At 43.6% G+C, this 20725-nt stretch overlaps 1 protein-coding gene across 2 annotated transcripts in view; it reads right to left on the reverse strand.

Annotated features, from left to right (window-relative positions):
* The window catches only part of LOC144690717 (protein kinase C beta type), a 277204-nt gene that overhangs the window by 58355 nt on the left and 198124 nt on the right, over nt 1–20725 (reverse strand). For both annotated transcript variants that reach the window (XM_078558489.1, XM_078558488.1), the window contains exons 4-10: nt 15956–16067; nt 14329–14457; nt 10636–10792; nt 9720–9854; nt 5865–5964; nt 3901–4047; nt 664–837 (exon numbers count right to left, since the gene is read on the reverse strand). In XM_078558489.1, coding sequence (XP_078414615.1) covers nt 664–837; nt 3901–4047; nt 5865–5964; nt 9720–9854; nt 10636–10792; nt 14329–14457; nt 15956–16067 — 954 coding nt within the window. The remainder of the gene's footprint in view (nt 1–663; nt 838–3900; nt 4048–5864; nt 5965–9719; nt 9855–10635; nt 10793–14328; nt 14458–15955; nt 16068–20725) is intronic.

Here is a 20725-nt window from a genome sequence, read left to right on the forward strand (position 1 = left end):
TTGAAGTAATAGTGATTGCAGTTTTTGGGTGCCTCAGGGAATGATACAAGCTGAAGAAAAGGATCTAGTGAATGCTCAGAAGTCTGCCAGGAGAAAACTTTGAAACTGAGTTAACCCAAGCAAGAAGCCTTGGTGTTGAGACAATGGTAAAATTTTCACTGGGGTTTTGTGTCTATAAGGGTTGCTGGGATAAAAGGAATAGTGAGAGTTAGAATCATTTTCCGGTATCTATATTGAAATTTTTCCAACCTTTTTGTCTAGTGTAACATAGTTCATTTTTCTTATTTAATAAACATTTTATTCTGTGTGTTAATAGTAGACTCTTGTGAATGTGTTCAATAACCAACCTTCACAGTTTCTAAAGAAAAAATAAAGTTAGGATCTGCTAAGCCAGGTTGCACTCTGGGACCTGACTTGTCCAGTATTAACATCAGCAGGGATCATAACATAGGTCATGACTTTTATAGTGTAAACTTCCGGTGGACAAAAAGGTAGAGAAATTTGTAGCCCGCCCAGTACAAAGAAAATTTACAGGAAACATTGGATCCAATGTGGTTCATTTCCAAGGGGCCAAAATCTTCACCCACATGGTAGAGGAAGTTTTATTTGCAACGTAATGAAAGTAGTAATGGCAGAGATGCTTCCTGCTGCCTCCCAACTTACCATTGTCTGGAAGCAGGAGTGGAGTTGAGTCAGGAACTGGGGCTTTCCAGGAGCAGCCAGCACTCTCTTCTCTACCATGGTGCACTCCACATCATCATCTTGGATCACCACGTCCTTCTTCAGGATCTTGATGGCATAGAGCTCATCAGTGCCCTTCCTTTCAGCCAGCATCACCTGCGAGGCACAGAGAGAACACACATACACCACTTATGCTGAGGAATGAGTTAAATAATAAGTCTAATGTTGCCAATTTCCTTCCCCCCTTCACCTTATCCTGGAGTAATGGACACCAGCTCACTATCTGGTACTTACTGACCATGCTTCATTGTGGAACTAAGTACTGGGTGTCTTCAGCATTAGAGGATATTGCAGCTGAGCTTAAATTTGTCTTTACTTAACATTCACCCATCCAAAACTTGGGTTGCTAAATTGTGAAGCAGGAATCCTGACTGAGTTTTTTATCGCAGGAGAAGAGAGATCAATTGTAGCATCTGTACCGCTGCCCCATCTCTCACTGAGGCTATCGTAGCACAGACCAAAGATCAAACCTTGCTGGGTTGTGTGGCTTCGTGTCACACTAGGCCAAACCTCTGTCCCTTGAAACAATGAAGTGAGCTATGTGGTCCGAGTATTAATTAGAACACCATAAAGAGGAAGGTTCAGTGGGAGGTGACAGCACAGAGGACCTTAGGCAGAAGGATGTGGTAGATTGGAGTGTGTGGGCTGTATTAATTCCTGTGCGTAGTGTCCAACATAAACACAGAGGGCTTACAGGCTAGTTTGATCCAAATATAGAGGCTGGCTGCATTACTGCTTTTGGAAAATGCAATTATAAACTCTTCCCTGGAATGCTGTGAACTGTTTACACCAATTCTCTGGAGTTTCCCCAGATCTTCCACTGAAGTTACAGTGGGAAAAATTCTCCTCTGGATCGTTAAGCCACCTAAAACACATTCCTCCTTGAACTTTATATTTTTCCACCGGTACTAAATCTCTGAACATGGCCTCCATTAAACGCATTTCTTTACACTTGTGTTCCAGAGTCAGCTATGTTACCAGCAACACATCACACACACCACAATACCATAACACATCACCACACCAAAAAACCTAACATAACATTACACCAGCAACACAACAAACAACACAAAGTAACATGGTGATACAGAACCAAATAAAATGCAATATAGCATCAAGCCAGCACAATAACACATGTTATAATAAAATGCAACATTATGTAATTGCATACCAAAATAGATTACACCACAAACGCATCAATAAAATAACACAGCACAAAATAAATAGAACATAACAGAATACAATATTAATACCTCACCATATGACATGTCAACAATGCTGATCCTCAGAATCTGGACCATTCACCGCACACATTCCCCTCTTGCCCCCACGGATACCATAAGTTCTTTCCATTTCCTGTTGTTACCATAGACCTTTTATGATAATGGGAGAAGGTCTGTACTAGAGTTCAACCAGTTGATGGACATTATAAATTGCTGGCCTTGGTAGGTGATTTAATTTTCCTCAGAGGATAGCATTATAATTTTAAACAAGTTTCAGCGAATCCACAATTTTGGTCTTGGGACAGTGTAGAGGGAGTTTTATTCTGCATCTAACTGGTGCTGTACCTGCCCTGGGAGTGTTTGACGGATCAGTGCAGAGTGAGCTCTACTTTGCATTTTACCGATTCTGCTCTTCTTAAAAAATTATTCATTAGGTGAGAGAGTCACTGGCAAGGCCTTTAATTGCCCATCCCTACACAACTGAATAGTTTGCCAGGCATTTCAGAACGCAGTTAAGAGTTAAGCGCGGGTCTGGAGTCACACACACAGAAGCTAAGGACTGCAGATTTCCTTCCCTATAGGGCATTAGTGAAGCAGATTCATGGTCACTATTACTGATATTAGCTGTTTGTTCCAAATGTATTTAATTAACTGGATTTAAGATTTCCCAGCTGCTTTGGTGAACTCCCCGGATTATTAGCTCAAACCTCATAATCGCTATGCCACTGTACCTCTGTGTCTGCTCAGGGCAGCGTTTGATGGGATAATGCAAAGGGAAAATGTTTGAATGGAGATCAATGAGCACCCCCCCACAACATTTGGTGACCCTGACTCAGAATTTTGCCTTGGGTGGTGTGGAAGCTACACCCAAATTAACTATTATTATGTCATTTATTCTTCCATTGTAATCAACAAAGAAATTATGTCCAGTTTTTGATTATAAAAATTTCTGTGCAACCAAACTTTAAAAATCAGACAACCTGGATCAAACTGACCAGATTATTGACTTATTTCATTATAGGACAATAGTAGGATGTTTGGGGTGAGAGACTGGAAGGCAGTGAAAATGTATTCATATCCAGATCAGAGTTAATGGGATTTTAGAACAGAGAATTCCTTAAGCTCCTCCTGGGCACAGGATTGATTACAAACACCAATTGAGAGCCATCTGCTTGGAACGACTGCAGTGGATGTGAATGATAAACTGGAGGCCCAACTCTTGTTCATTCAATTTTGATTTATATCCTCAGGATATGGAGTGAGCATCATGAATCAAATGACAGTTTCCAGCCATCTAATTCGGAATGTATACCTCACTCTTCACAACAGCAAACACATTAGAGAGACTCAGTGAAACACCCCACAGTGCATAAAAGAAGGCAATGTTCTCTTAGACATGAAAACCAGAGAATGCACAAGATTATTTTCAGCTAAGTCACTGACTCACAGCTCTCTCAGCAACTCATAGGCTTAATCAGTGTTGTATCTACCTGATGGTATAAGGGGAACTACATGGACCATGGCTTTCCTGCATCAAGCAATTCCTGTCTGCTGTGTTGGAGGTCAGCCATGCTTCAGTGGGTAGCACTCTCACCTAAGTCAAAAGGTCATGGTTTCCAGGCCAACACACCTGTGCAGTACTACGAGAGTGTTGCACAGCCGGAGGTGCAGTCTTTTGGATAAGATTTTAAACTTAGGCTCTCTCAGGTAGATGTAAAAGATTCTATGGTGCTGTTTGGAAGAGAGAGCGCTCCCAATTCTTGACCAAACATTTATCCCTCAAACAACCAACACTAAAATGAAAAGCAGATTATCTCACTGCTGCTGCAGTTTGGGGAATGTTTCCCCACTTGTAACACTTGGGCAGGGTTTATGCAAGCGTACATTGGGCAAACACACACAACAGATAGAACCAATAGGGCAACGTGACTCTTACTTTCCCAAAGCTGCCCTTCCCCAGCACCATCAAGAAGTTGAAGTCAGTCAGCTTCATCCGATCCCGGTTGCCATTGTTGTCAATTTTGGACCACGAGCTGGATCTCTTCTCCTCGGCCGCCTTAGAACCTGGCCCAATTCTGGCTCTCTGCAAATAAAATTAAACAAAACAGCAGCTAAAACTAAAGCTGTGGGAAGCATTTGGGCTGCCCATAGAGTGGGAGGGGCTATTACGGACTCCCAAGAGCAGAAGCAGCTGGAGGTGGAGTCAGTATAGTGGGAGGGGCAATGGTGGAGACACAGAAAGGATGGAAGCACAAGTCGGAGTGGCTGGAACAGAGCTTCCAAGAGTGGCCACTGCTAGAGGAATACCGGGGGAGGGGAATACTGTTACATCAGTGGCCGGCACTGGGAGCAGAGTCTCCGGAATAGGAGGCACAAGGGAAAATGCTGAGGGTGGAGGATCAGGATGGGCTGGTGGTGTTGTGAGAGGTGGTTTTGTAATGTTGCATGGGGCCCTGGGAGTACAAGTGGCTTTGGTCCCAGTAGTGGCGTTGGGTGGGAAGGCTGGGAGTCACTGGCTGTGCCTGGAAGGGGATACCATAGGAGGTTCTGGGATTGAGCTCCAGAAATGACGGGGCAGGGGATTGAAAGAAATGCTGAGGATGTGGAGACACCGAGAATGGTTTGGAATGAATGCGTGAGGATGCAAGATGTACGCTGTTGAAGCTGACCCCAGTGCAACACCACAAACAGCAGGGTATTGCAATAAAATCCAGAATAAAATAACAGATGCTGCACAACTCAATGAGAATAACATTTTAAAGTGATCCAACCTTCGATCAGCATCATTAAGCCAGGCTCTCCAATCAATGCTGCTTCTATTCTTCACAGAATTCGAGCAACTTAAACAACAGTGTAATCTCCCTGAATGTTTCACCAGAATTCTTCCTCCTGAATAGGATTGCAGCCTGCAACTCACTCCCCAGGTATCAATTATTCTAAACGTAAGCACCTGACCCTGCAATTAGATTTCAGCATTTAATTCACTTGCAGGTATTTGTTATTCTATACATAAACCTTGCTGTAATATTCCCACAGCAGTGTGGTTCTAGTGGAGCGATAGATACAGTGGACTGTCAGACTGAAGAATAATATCCTCACCCCTAACGAATAGAATTATTTGCATTGCCCCAACATTCCTGTCTCTTTGAATTGAGTGCAGTCAGTTATCAGTGAGCAGCCAGCAGCAATCACAGCAGCAACACCAGGATAAATGAGGAGTGCGAGGCAGCGAACACAGCCAATAAAGGTTACTTAGCAGACTGATAGAAAGAGATGGGTGATGTGTGTGCAGACAGAATTTCAATTAATTGTACAGATAAATGCCACAGGCTGCACAATCCATTTGTCTGGAGCACTGACAATAAATGCTGCTCCTCTGGGTCATTCAGTGGACAAACAGTCCATCACCAGCATTTTCTTACATTATAAATAACGCAGGAAAGAATAACTTTAAACTGCCTGCAGCACACACATTTTAAGAAGGGCTCTTTTCAAATTTCCCACTGACCCTCCTGGACTCCAAATAGAACATCTGTATGGTTTCCCTATATCCTCACATATTTCCCAGGTAATATATTGACAGTTCACTCTCTCCAACTTTGAACCCCCATCAAGTTTAGTGGATAGTAGTATGAGGGAGAGTTACAGGCAAGAACGCAATTGAGGGGCACTATGGCTTATATACAGAGTAATAGATACCCAGGAGTGAGTTACAGACTGGAATCTAATTGATGCATTTCGAACGTGTTACAGGCTGAATGTTAAGGTTATGTGGTCACAGAGTTTTCGTTGCATTACAGGGTGCTCAGCTCTCTTTGCCTATGTTAACTATTCACTTTATGTTCTTAAAAGAACCACTTCCTTCAGCTCTCCTGAATCTGGTTCTCTTTTGTGACCTACCTCAAACTTCTGCCTCAGCTCCTCATTTCCTTCAGTGTCCTCTTCAGGTGGCACTGGCACGTTGTAATATTCACCCTCCTCCTGGCTCAGCAACTTGTACCTGTATAACAGGGGATTTATTTTGTGTTTTGAACAGGCTGTCCCTTTTCGTGCATTTACAATCCAGCAAACTCAGCTTTTGGTTTAAAACATTTCAAAAAATGAGTAAAGGAAAATTGATATCTTGAACGTAAACAATTTAGTATTAATGCTACATTTCCTGATTGAGGCCCTTATGTATTCAGCAGTTCGGACTGGAGCAGGGTCCCCTCTCTGCAGCAGTGCAGTAAATGCTTTGCTGACCATTACACATTCCCCAGTACAACTGGATGGTGAAAAGCAGCTGCAGAGAAGCTGCACCTAGAGTTCACTGCCACGGCATAGTTAAGGGGAAATCTAAGCGAGAACATGGAGATATCAACATCCAACTTCACCACCAAAATATAATCACAGATGCACACAATCCAGGTGAGAACGAGAACTGGCTGGGCTGTGGCCAGTTGCACAACCTGTAAAAACTGACTTCATGAAGTGTGCCCACCTGGGTAAGGTAGGAAGTCAAAATGCCACAGCCCAGGAAGAAGTCATTACACCTGGGAGAAGAGTACAACAAAACCAGAAAATCTCCTAGCTGCTAGGTTGGGGGGTGGGGAGGAGAGAACGGGACACTGAATCATTTATAAATCATCCCCTACCAGAAAACTTTGACAATTTGCATTCAACAGGCATCATATGCGCTTATTTATGATCACCTGCGCTCAAAAGTGATCATCTAGCCATGGTTTGACATCCCAGATAATCAAATAGTGATCATCTGGAATCATTATTTATCAACTGACATCAAATTAAATTGCACAAAACTCAAGCATCATTTGCGACCATTTAGCATCATTTAATTAACTTCAAAGTGCTCAGAAGCATTCAATTGACACCAACGGTGATCAACAGACACCAAATGAAATTATACAGTGCTCAAACAACATCATTTGTCATCATTTAGCATCATTTAATTGCCTTCAAAGCATTCAACTGACTTCAAAAGCGATCATAGAGCTTGTTTGTGAGAATGCACTGCCTGGGAGGGTGGTGGAGGCAGGTTGCCTCACATCCTTTAAAAAGTACCTGGATGAGCACTTGGTACGTCATAACATTCAAGGCTATGGGCCAAGTGCTGGTAAACGGGATTAGGTAGGTAGGTCAGGTGTTTCTCACGTGTCGGTGCAGACTCGATGGGCCGAAGGGCCTCTTCTGCACTGTGAGATTCTGTGAAAAATCTAAGTTGTAGTGATCAGAACAGAATTTGACAAAGTTTCAGACATCGGTTGGTATCAACAAAATCATGCCATGGATTTTTTTTTTTTAAGAAGTCCCAACTAATGCAGCATGTTATACATGCATTATGTACTGTGCTCATCCAGAGCCCATTGAGGCACACTGCCATTTCTGGGTTTTGGCACAAGTGAGAGTGTCGGAAGTTGCAGAGTGATTGTGGCCCTCAATAGCTGCGAATGTCTCAGCGTTCACCACTCTTGGGAGAGGAAAATCTACTGGAAAAGTCATTGACAAAGATAAAGCTGCAAAACAATCCTATCTTCTACATCCAGGCCTGGACACACCATCAACCAATAGGATTGTTATAACTGTGGCAACAAGAGTGAGGATTGCATTAATGTTTACACTTCTGGATCCCACCCAGAGGCTTTAGTGGCTGTGACCCAATGTGCTATCCACCACAGTGCCAGGGAACTCGTAAGTGCTTTAATTTGTGACACAGCAGCCTCCTTGCCTTATTCAGCAGGGGTTGTCAGCAGCAATATGAGAAATATACTTGAATGGAAGACAATTCAACTTCCCAGGAGCATAGGCACAGTAGACAAAAATGTAATCATTTCAGCTTCCATTGCACTTCCTCACTGTCAAACCTCAATAGAAAAGGATTTATATATGACCACATCTCAGAAACACGCACAAGTTTTCCTGCATTCCGAGCAAAGTTTGAACCAAAACCACCTGCCTTTAACTTGCTTTGTAATTGGGAGATGTAGAGGCCACACTCACAGTACCTCATGTGCAGCCTCAGAGAGCCTTCCTGCACTGGGCTGTCTTCATGCTGCTGTCTCCCGAGTGAGGCACTGGACAGGGCCGAGAGTGGGGTCGAGAGTGAGGCCACGGCTGGGAGGAGACCAAAGGAGTGCAGCCAGGGAGAGTGCGAGGCCAGGGAGGCTGAGATTTGAGGCCTGGAGTGCAAGCGGGGCAGAGGGGTGGAAGCTCACTCGCATTCGGGCAGGATGGAAAAATCCAGGTCGGTGGCGGGAGGGATGAGTGAGTGAGTGGAGATGGGAGGGGATGGCAAGGAGTTTGTAAGTGTGGGCTGACTGAGGGTGGGAGGGAGGACATATGAGTGAGTGTGTGGGGGGCGGGGCGCCTAATGATCGTTTTTGATGCCTCATTGCAAATGACATCGTTGATGTTAAATGATGTTACTGAACATTTTGAGTGCATTTGAATGCAAATGATGTCAAAAATTTCTGGTGGGGATAATTCTCTCCCCTCACTGAAGTTAGGAACCTGAAAGACGACACCCCAGGACTAACACTGCTACCAACAATTTAAAAGTTAAAATTGGCATAGCCATCAGAGATATAGAAAAGCAAATTTAAGTAAATGGAGTTGAGCGACAGGTCAGACATGATGTATCTGAATGGCAGAACAGGTTTTTGAGTGCAAATGGTCTCCTCCCACTGCTATGGGGCTGAATGGTCTTCTCTCCCATTGCTATGAAGTGAATTTTATTGATGAGTGGACAGTCAGGGTGTTCAACTGAAAAGAAAGTGACTGCAAAGTAACCTTGTCCCTGACTGTGGCCGGTGTGGTTAAGCCATACTTCATTGGCATTCATTGACCTGACATTATTCAAATCACTTAGCTTATAACAGATAGCAACAAGTGCCTGATAATAACACATTAAATGGATAGTCGCTTGGTCATACAGAACTTCAATGTTGCTGAAAAAAGACAAGCTGTCAAAGTTTTTCATCCTGCACTCATCAGGACAGATTCTCAAGAACATCAAATCTCAAAGGGAACAATATATACTCCATGAGAAGAGGGTGATGATTGGTTGTCGAATGCACTGAAAGGTAGAGGCATTCTCATGAAGAGTGCACCAGGGAACAGTTAACTGTCAAGCTTCTATTTAAATTCAAACCGGGCAGGTCGACTCTGATCGGTCAAGGCATTGCCATGGGGAAGGAACCAGGGAATGGCTGACCCCGAAGCTTTGTATAGTTGAAAAAGGCAATATCTGGACATGCTCCTTCTGCCTGCAAAGGACAGGGCTGTGTGTGAATGTATGTAGCTTCTAGCATGTGTAAGTGAGCTACACTGTAAGCCCAACTGATAATCTTAAATTAGTTGCCAGTGTAATTGTTTTCACAACCAGAATTGTTTAGCAAGTGTTGTCCAATCGCAGAATCACATCTAATGTCAGACATGATGTTCTGAGTCTTACAAGCACGGGCTGGTTGGGTACGGTCCATACTTTGCCTGTTGCAAAGGGATGTGCTGCTTGATACAATCAACCAGCCGTTGGGACATAAGACCTACATACCTGGCATCAGACTGGCACTGAAATTCATTGACCACATTACTCATTGCTGCAGTAGGCAGAACATCTTTTTGGCTTGACGACAGCATCCTGTTAGTGGAGCATTTCTCTCTTGTCAGTATTACATTAAATGGAGTTTCTTAGTTCCCATCACCTTCAGTCAGAGAGAAAGTATCACAATGCAAGTAAAGGAACATTCTTCCACTCACCAGCCATTGACCCCAGATTTCTGCAGCTCTGAAATCCCAAAAGACAGGGATCCCATGAAATCATTCCTGGTGGTTAGATCCCAGTCCCATATTCCGATAGAAAGTCTCCGATCCTTATCGGAATCCTTTAGATTGCTGTTGGTGGAAAATAGACATGAAGATTAAGTTGGGGGAAAGAGAGTTATTAGAGGAACTGTACAGAGACAAAGGTACTAGACTTGGACCATGAGCATAGAACCAGAGCCACACAGCCTGGAGTGAATAAGCCTCCCACAAGACCGTGCCCATCAATAACAGGTATAAAGCTGATTCACGCTTAAATCAGCTTAGGCTGGGTTTTAAAACATCACTCTCAGACATGGGGTAGCTGACAGCTCTGACATTTACTGCCCATCGCTAGTTTTCCCTCGAGAAGGTAGTGGTGAGCTTTTGCCTTAAACCGCATGGTGAAGGTTCTCCCATAGTGCTGATAGGTAGGGGGCTTGAATACTTTGACCTGCCACGATCAAGGAACTATGTCTCTAAGACAGGATGGTGCACCTCCTTCTAGACAGTAAAGATCACAGTTTAGGAAAGTGTTGCCAAAGAGTCTTCAGTAAATTATTGCAGGGCATGCATTAGGCAGCATACACTGCAGTCATAGTGTGCAGTTTTGAAGGGAGTGAATGTTTAAGCTGGTGGGTTGGGCTGCCAATCAAATGGACTTAGTCCTAGGTGGTTAATTTGATTAAAAAAAAAAGCTGGGTAAATATCTGGACTAAGGTTTATAAAAAAGAAAGTAAGGACATAAACACAGTCAGGGTCAGAGCTCACCCCATAAACACGATACCACCCCAACGTCACTCGTGCTCACACAATGAACGCCCCTTACTTCCAGAACTTTCTACACAGTTTGGATGGTTGTTTATGCCCTTACAATGTGAAACACTCGTTCCAGGTTGGGTTCAGAGAGCATTTGATGGTCCTGGTTTTCTGTTTGCTCTCACTCTTAGGATCAGGGATCAGTTTCAGCTTCACGTATGGATCTGATAGACCATTGGGGTCCATTGGAACCAAATTCTTAGCCTCCTTCACTGTTAAAAATATAATTCAAAGAGGAAGCAAAGGATTTAAAACAAGATATCATTTGTAAGAATACAGTATTAGTATTGTATTAGTATTATTTTTGTTTCAGATTTCCAGCATCTGCAGTATTTTGCTTTTATCTTAGTATTATAGATGTTGTTTTATTTCAATAAACATTAACATTACATATCGGTTCGAATGTGATTTTAGGAAGTATTTCCTCCACCAATCACTGACAACACACATTCATAGAATTAATAGCACAGAAGGTCACCATTCAGCCATCATGCAAATGCTGAATCAATTAGGTTATAGACAGTGTTCCCAGCTTTCATTTATTATAATCATCACGTCATGTTATCTGAGATGTCAGCAGGATAGTATAGAGAGAGATAACTCTGTATCTAACCCATGCAGTACCTATCCTGGGAGTGTTTGATGGGGATAGTATAGAGAGAGTTAACTCTGTATCTAACCCATGCAGTACCTGTCCTGGGAGTGTTTGATGGGGACAGTATAGAGAGAATTAACTCTGTATCTAACCCATGCAGTACCTGTCCTGGGAGTGTTTGATGGGGACAGTATAGAGAGAATTAACTCTGTATCTAACCCATGCAGTACCTGTCCCAGGAGTGTTTGATGGGACAGTGTAGAGGGAGGTTTACTCTGTATCTAACCTGTCCTGGGAGTGTTTGATGGGGACAGTATAGAGAGAGAAAACTCTGTATCTAACCCATGCAGTACCTGTCCTGGGAGTGTTTGATGGGGACAGTATAGGGAGAGTTAACTCTGTATCTAACCCATGCAGTACCTGTCCTGGGAGTGTTTGATGGGGACAGAATAGAAAGAGTTAACTCTGTATCTAACCCATGCAGTACCTGTCCCGGGAGTGTTTGATGGGACAGTGAAGAGGGAGATTTAACTCTGTATCCAACCCATGCTGTACATGCCCTGGGAGTGTTTGATGATTATGATGCTCAGGTTTTTGATTATTGTTTCACTGCCAGTGTTATGAAAATACTAATTAGAAGGCCTCAGCTAACTGAAATGGAAGTGTTCTGATGCCTAGTAGCAATATCATCCATTTGGATGAGCACAATACTGGTTTTAATGGTTTGTATTAAGTGCCTGAGATTAAACATTTTACAGAATTTAAATAGTTGGATGATTCTCTGGTTTGAGCCGCTTGAAACTTTCCCAGGTTAAAGCTCAAAAGCAGCATAGGGAACACACATTGAAAATGGGGCAAATTCAGCACTGATGTCAGAGGCTCTTCATAAAGGACCAGCAAGCGGAATGGAATTATGAGTAGGGGGGTGGAGCCAAAACCCAGAAACACAGAGTGAAACCTTGTGACAGTCATACACAAACCCCACTCAAACACATGTCAGAGACGCAGCAGGCAAGCTGTGCTCTGTTGAACCTCTAGTGGTGGTAGTGGCACACAACAAGACGGAAATCTTCAGCAAAAACTCCAAACATTTAGAAAGCAGCTGATCACATCTCTCAGAAGCATTCAACACATCGCACACACAATAATTAAACGTGTAGCAACTGTCACAAACTGCAGCCATTTGTGCACAGCAAGATCCCAACAACAGGAATGTAAATGAATTAATGACCAGTTAATTGGTTCTGGAGGTAATAGTTGAGAGGGGAACCCTGGATGAACTCCCTGGTGATTACTAATGCAGAAAATGGGATCTTTAACATTGACCTGAACCATCAGACGGGATCTTGATTTAATGTCACAATCTGGTGTCTCAAGTGCAATGTATTTTGTCACATCCAGGTTCAGGAGTAGCTTGGACCAACACCTATTCCTAAATGATAAAGCATTGCCCTCTGGTGGCCAGTTTACAAATTACACCATAAGACTAACTTCAATTCAAATTGCATCTTTTACAGCCTCATGGGTGTCCCGAAGTACTTTGCAATCAAATAATGTAATTCTGAAGTGTAGTCAGTGTTGTTTTGGAGATCCCTCCTCTCAACCCAAGCCCATATAATTGTCCACTCTTAATTACCCCCTTAATTGTAAACTATTAATTTTCAAATATATCCAGTTAAATGTTACGCCTGACTTCTTTGAGCAATCCTGCTGATCCTTCTCATTTGTTTACATTTGGTTTTCTGCAGCTGGATGGATATTTTACTTGCTGTGGGATAAAGGAAGGGGCAGCTGATGCAACCTGATGCGGATCACTTGCTGCTGGGAACAACTGTCATGGACAGTGCGGAGTAACACAAGCTGTAAAATGAGATCCTTGAGCTTTCCTCGATTTCCCTTGGGCTCGGTTTCACTTGTGCTTATTTAACTACCTGACGAGAGCAAATAGTATGAAGGAGAGTTCATGATGACACAGGTTGCACAGGGGCCGTTAGAGAAGTGGAGAGGGGGGCGGGGTGGAAGAGAGGGGGAGAGGGTGTGCAAGAAAACAAGTGAATTTGGGGTCAGAAGATAGAAGGACAAAAATGGAGGGGCAATGGGTGGAGGAGTGGGACATGTGCGGTTAACTCTTTCAACTTAATTATGAATCACAATGTGTGAGCCTAACCCTCAACCCAGAATTGTAAATCTATCCATCGTTCCAGGATCAACCCAGACCAGTAAACAGAAAAAATCTTCCATTTATATAGCACCTTTCATGACCTTGGGACATCCCAAAGTGCTTTACAGCCAATGAAGTACTGTTTTGAAAAGTAGTCCCTGTTGTAATGTACAGAAATGCAGCAGTCAATTTGCACGCAGAAAGACCTCACAAACAGAAATGTGATAATGATCAGATCATCTGTTTTAGTGGAGACTGAGCATTAATGACCCTACTCTACTCTGAATAGTGCCATGGGATAGTTGCACCCTCTTGAGAGCACAGATGGGACTTAAGTTTTGTGAAGGCAGCACCTTCAATAGTGCAGCAAACTCTCACTGGAATGTTAGTTCTGGAGTGAGACTTGAACCCACCTTTTTGACATTTCACATTAACCCCATTCAGGCACATCCAAGAGAACCAGCATGCAAGAATCCTTCTGACTGAGTCAGAGGCACAAGTACAACCCACTGAGCCACAGCTGACAATGTAGGATGCCAGCTGAGGTTACCCCATGATCTAAAGATTACAATTTTCGTGACACGTGCAAGAGTGGGAAGATTGAGTGTCTGACCCTGCAGGGTTTTTCCTGCACCCCTCTGCCCCAGCAGGGTGTTTTCTGTGCTGCTCTGCCCCAGCAGGGTGTTTTCTGTGCTGCTCTGCCCCAGCAGGGTGTTTTCTGCACTGCTTATGAATGAGCAGAATGTTTAGCTGTATTAATGTATTTCTTCCACAAGATGGCACCAATACACCACTAGTTGCTACAGTCTATTAATACATCCTGTTGGCCTGATCCATGCCAGGCTAGAAATTTAAAAATCCATGTTCATATTTTAAGAGCATTTATTTGCACTTGTTTCAGATGCAAATTGGGCCTGGTGTAAACAGGTCCCTGAAGGTCAGAGACATACTCTTAATAGGCTATGATCCCAGAAAAACAATGTTGTACTTACCTAACACGGTGAGTAGATCTTTGACTATCTCAGCCTTAATGAAAATGCGGCCCCTTCGTTCAGTGTGATCCATCCCACACATACTGGGCACGTTGGATACGCATCGCTTGTGCACATTCATCATACAGGCTGAAAAACAAAATGTCTTCAAGTCTTCTACTTTCCTCCTTTTATCATCCATCAGTTTGCCTAGTCCTCTCCCGAGTGCTGACCTGTGCTGTAGCCAGCCGCCCTCTGGGATCTCACAGAAGTGCCCATCCTCCATGTTTGGTCTTGGGTAGCTTGGCACAACACAGCTGGACCTCACCCAACCCTGACACACACCACTAACCAGCAGAGGTCACATGTAGTGACCAGGCTTGGTCATTAAACTACCTCCCCATGAGGCATTGGATGGTCATGACCCACCCCTCACCCTGAATAGTCACAACTCTCCTCAAGCCCAGAGGTGCTCTGGATAACTACTGCATCAACCTGAATTCATTCGACTGAACTTAGCTAACACAATATAGGCCTCACTGCAAGCTGGGGCCTCCTGGTCAATTGTTCAGACCCCAAATCCCCAGAATGCTGAACTAGTCCTTAAAATCTAGAATTTTAATCTTCCTTAAACATGAACCCCAAACTCCAAAATATTACCCACACATCAACCCAAAAATATGAATCTCCAAACACAGAAACATTCTCACATTAACCCCAAAACCTCTCAAACATTACTTTCTCAGGCCATTCGCCCCCAACATCACAACCCCCAAATTCCCAAACATTAACCCTCACACTGGAAAATATTAACCCCTGAAACCTCAGCAAATCCTGCCTATTGATTCAGCGAGCTACTATTTATTGTGCATTTGTAAACACTGACTCCGCTATAAGAAACAATACCGTATGTTTGAGGCAGGAGGGCTCTATTGTTCCACCCAATTATCCTCATTCCCTATGACTCCTCTACATCCTTCATTAAACACGAAGCCCTTCAGATGTAACTCTTGTAGAGTTAAAACAATTAACTAAATTAACAAAATCCCTTCAGATGTAGGTGTACGGTGGTGTAGTGGATTATTACTGCTCTAATAGTCCGAGAACATTAATTGAGATCCCACCATGGAGAATTTGAATATAGTTTAAAACACATCTGGAAACATTATTAAAAACCCAAATGCCCCTTAGGGAAGGAAACTTGCCGTCATTACTGATCTAGCCTATGTGGTTCCAGACCCACACCCATGTGGTCAACCCTAAATTGTCCTCCTAAGTGGCCAAAAAGGTACTCAATTATATCAGTTATCAGCAGCTCAGGAAGCTGGTCCACTATCACCTGCTTAGGGAGGTGTCAGCTGTGGCTCAGTTCATAGCACCCTCGCCTTTGAATCAGAGGGTTGTGGGTTCATGTCCCACTCCCGGAAACCAAGAACTGTGATTGTACTCGAAAGAGTTGCAATCTGTGACAGTTGATAACTCGAAAGAGTATCACCTGCTTAGGGCTAGGATGGGCTACAAATGCTGGCCTTGTTAGTGGTGTTCACATCCCTCCCTTTTGAAAATCTTTATATTTTCCTATCTCTAGCCGTACTACAGTAAACAGGGGTGGAAGGACAAAGTTTCAGTCTGAATTTATGGCACTTACAGTCACATTTCATGCCCTGGTGAATGAGGCCATACAGCAGGGAACCACAATGGTCGCAGAACGTTGGACTGGAATAGGTGTGAACCTTAAAACCATGTTTGTTCCGGGGATCCTGAAATAAAAAGAAAATCAAGAAATGGGGTTAGAAGGTTAGCAACCAGTAAAACGAGCCTTTGGAGTTGATGAATGGGGGGGGAGAAATCACAGAGAAGAACAGAGATATACTGCTGGCTCTGAACCCACTAAAACTCACGATCAGTGTAATCTATAACATCACAGAAAAAGCACCAAGAGCTTAAAGCAGTAAAAGCATTGACAGTTGGTTAACAAAGTGGTTTGTTTGCTCAAACATTCCCCATTGTTTTACAGGGAGAAGTGAGCACTGAGCAGTGAGGAGAGTCCAAAAAGTAACAGTCAAACAAATGGGCACCAAGCAGAGTTTAGATGCAAAGAGAGAGGTAGCTTAACAAAGAAAATGGGGGCACATGCTCCAGGGAGTGAATGGCTTACTCCTGTTTATGTGCTCCCAGTGGAGACCAGGCCAGAAAGCAGGGGGAGAGAAGGATGAAGATGAGCAGAAGGAAGAGCACGGGTACTGAGTTGAGGAGCTTGAGGAAGGATGGAGAGGAGAGGCTATGGACAGAATCAAAGATAAAGATAAGCATTTTGAAATAAAAGGGAGGTCAGGAAGACAGCAGAGATCAGGGAGATAGTTGTGTCAGATGAATTACATGCTGTGGACCTTATCAATGCATGGCAGGCAGGCAGCCTGCATGGGCACACTGTTCTCTTTCCAGATTTCTCTTGAGAACTTTTCTCAAGTCCATCACTGTTGGAAAGCCCTAACAAAGCTACTGGTTTTATGGCTGTTACCGTAGCGATTATGGGCAGGTGCAGTAAATGAGAGCATGAGTGTTAAGTATAATCACGGACATGGACCTATTGGGCTGAATGATGTATTTTGCTGTATGTTATAGGTTGTCTCTGGTGTCCGCCGAGGATCTATCCTTGGTACTCTCCTATTTCTCTACCTCTCAACTCCTCCACTGTTACTAAATTATCAGACAGCTTATTCGACATCCAGTACTGGATGAGCAGAAATTTTCCCTAACAAGTATTAGGAAAACTGAGGCAATTGTTTTCAGTCCCACTCCAAACTCCGTTCCCTAGCAACTGACTCCATCCTTCTCCATGACAACAGTCTGAGATTAAGCCAGTCTATTCATAACCTGAGTGTCACATTTGACCCAAAGATGAGCTTCCAGCTTCATATTCGCAATATCACTAAGACTGCCTATTTCCACGGCTGTCACATGGCCGACTTCACTCTTGTCTCAGCTCTTCTGCTGCAGAAACCCTCACTCGTGCCTTTGTTACCTCTAAATTGACTATCTCAATGTACTCCTGGCTGGTGTCTCACATTCTACTCACTGTAAACTTTAGGTCATCCATAAACCTGCTGCCCGTGTCTTAACTCACGCCAAGTCCCATTCCCCATCACCCCTTGTGCTCGCTGACCTACATTGGCTCCCGGTCAAGCAACATCTTGATTTTAAAATTCTCATCCTTGTTTTCAAACCCCTCCGTGGTCTTGCTCCTTCCTATCTCTGTAATCATCTCCAGCCCCACAACCCTCTGAGATATCTGAGCCTCTCTAATTCTGGCCTCTTCAGCACCCTTGATTTCAATTGCTGCACTGTTGGTGGATGTAGCTTCAGTTGCCTCAGCCCTAAGCTCAGGAAATCCCTCCTTACACCTCTCTGCCTCTCCACCTCGCTTTCCTCCTTTAAGACACTCCTTAAAACCTACCTCATTGACCAAAGCTTTTGGTCATTTGACCTAATATTTCCTTTTGCGGCTCACTGTCATGTTTTGTTTTATAATGCTCCTGTGAAGCACCTTGGCGCTATATAAATATATGTTGCTGTTGTTGTAAAACCATGTCTGACAACTGTCAAAATGTGAGACAGAAAGAAAAATGGAGCAAGAGAGAAGGAAGAGAATAAGAAGGAGACTAAAGGAACAAGACACATTGTGGCCAGAGAGAGAAAAGCAGACACAGAGACTACGCAGGAGCATAGAGAGACAGACAAAAACTGAGCTGAGACAAGACAAAACTGCCAGAGCAAACATGTGGACAGGGCTTTAATTGGCTGAACAGTCTCCTCCTGTTCCTCTGATAGTGGAGGAGAGAGTGAAAGATGCAGAAAGAGAGAAACTCTGAAAGACAAAGAACACAGGTATAAGGCAGAAAACAAGACAAAGAATGTGCCAGAGATCAATGAAAAAAAGGAGGAACAGAGGTATTGACAATTAAAGAGCAGTCATGAATTCACAAGAATGTGAAAGAACTGTTGGGAGTGTGTGCGTTTGTTCTGAAAGAAGAACGAGCTGAAAGCAAAGGTGGAACAGTGGGAATTTCAGAAGATGTTGGAAACTGAAAAGCTGAGTCTGGTGAGAAGTTCACTGAAGAGCAGCCGTTTTTGTTCATGTCATTTCGGACTCTTCTGCCTTCCTGAAAGCAACACAGTCAAAAGAGGAGTAACGTCACATCACAGACTGACTCACACACACACCCAGACACATGTACACACACAGGCACAGACACACACAGGCACAATTCCCAGGTTAACAGTGGATTATTCCTTGCTAGCCTGTGTCTTGCTATAACACTGCACACAGTCAGCCTCATTATGGGAATGCTATAACAGAGTAAATCCATGTAGCACAGCAACAATCCGTGCTCAGACTGCATCTTCATTAATGTATAAAACCCAATACTATCCCACCGACAAGACAGTCAAATTACACATAATTGGGAACAATCACTGAGATTTGAGGGACAAACGATGCCTGGGGATGTAAAGCAGACACTGTGGGAAGGGATCTCTTGTGCAGCACAATAAGATACCTTTCTATGCCAGCACTGCAGTGTCACTGCCACCAACTTCTCCACAACCTGAGATGGGGTGCATGAGGATTACACCAGGTGAGAGAGAGTGTACAGATGAGGAAAAGCAAAAGGACAGTAGCCCAATCGATCAGGTCGGTTCCTTGCACAGCTGCTCTACCTCAAAATTTGAATCTCGAAGGGGCTTCTGAGGAAAGGTGATTCCATTCTGAGCAAAATGGTCTATGGGAGTCCCATGAATCTGTACAAAACATCTTGAACAGTCTGATTAAGATTTGAAGGAGGCTACTAGCCACCTCTGTGATCATGGAGGAGTTGCCCGGCCTACCGTGGAGTTTTCAATAATTCCAGGTGTATTTGCAGCAAAGAATGCCTGTGCGTGACTTGCACGCGTACGCCTGCCTGTGCGTGACTTGCACGCGTACGCCTGCCTGTGCGTGACTTGCACGCGTACGCCTGCCTGTGCGTGACTTGCACGCGTACGCCTGCCTGTGCGTGACTTGCACGGGGCAATTTTAACCTAAGTCACCTGTCAGAAAATTGGGGCCAATGCTGGTTTTATACCTCACCCGAGATTACACTTTTACTGAGTCACAATTTTGCTCCCCTGAACTATGTAAAACCTGCATTTCACCGTGGGTTTTCCACCCGATGGGATAGATTAAAATTACCCCTCAAGTGCCTGCGTATGTATATTTTTGTGTGTTTGCATGTGCGCGTGTGTACACAAGTATGTGTACGTGTATGAGACTGCGAATACATGTCTGAGTGCGTGTGCATCTATCTAACCACTGATCCCTGGAGAATTGTGGATCTGACATTTAACTGGTGGTTGCATTCCTCTAGGTTCCCATCAGCAATCCTGCTCTAAAGTCATTAAAATCTCTATTGGACCCTCTTGCACTGCGTATTCAACAAACAGTCATTTTCTGATTTTAGAAAGTCCAGAACGAGCAGCATAAGTGCACTCAGCATAATGGTTCATTCACGTGTACCACTCAACAGAGTGTTAACACACAGGATTACAAATAAAACAGCCTTGTAAACATTGGGAGGGTTACTGAGAACTTTCAAAGTAAATTGGTTACTAATTCTCAATACCTTTTTCAGACTAGCTCTTGGTTGTAAAGAAACAGCCTCACAGTGGCCAGGTATTTCTAAGACTACAGTAAGCCAACCAACTCTGACATGTTGAGCTGTGCTTCAGTGATCTTCATTGGGGAAGGAATGTCTACACCAACTGTTTGAAGTGGAAAAAGCAAGGCTTTAAATGGCACAGCTCACTAGAGGACTGAGCAACTATAGCATCAATGCAAGGCAAACCCTTCCCCAGCAGGATGGGAGGAGTCTCTCTCAAAATTCCAACAGAGGGTCATTCGTAGTTTGATATTCAAGGGCATATCACACTTGTTTTTTATGCATTAAGACAGAGGACTTCAAGGAGCCTGCTCATTACTTCCCAATATACATGACAAGAGGGACAAGGCTGCCCCAGCTGCATAACCTCAGAAAAGTGGCACTGCTAAACGATTTTTTTATAGTCCCACCATGAATGGAATTATGCTCAAATCTTGATTCACTGCCTTGATTTCACTGCCTTGATTTCACATTTGCTCAGAGGATTCTAGACAATTAGAGACTTGTAACCTCGCATAGCATTGAGAATTTAGAAAAGTAACATTTCCAATTAATTTGAAAGTCTCTAGCTTGTTACACAGTGCAAGGAACATTAGAATTTGAAAAACTGTTTGACCCATCAAACCCTTTCTCTCCTTCCACAGTCTGTCATTGGCAAAATGGTAGAATCCATTATCAAAAAGGTAGTGGCAGGGCATTTAGAAAATTACAATGCAATCAGG

Source organism: Cetorhinus maximus, chromosome 15 (genome assembly GCF_964194155.1).
Source record: "Cetorhinus maximus chromosome 15, sCetMax3.hap1.1, whole genome shotgun sequence".
Taxonomy (NCBI): Eukaryota; Metazoa; Chordata; class Chondrichthyes; order Lamniformes; family Cetorhinidae; genus Cetorhinus; species Cetorhinus maximus.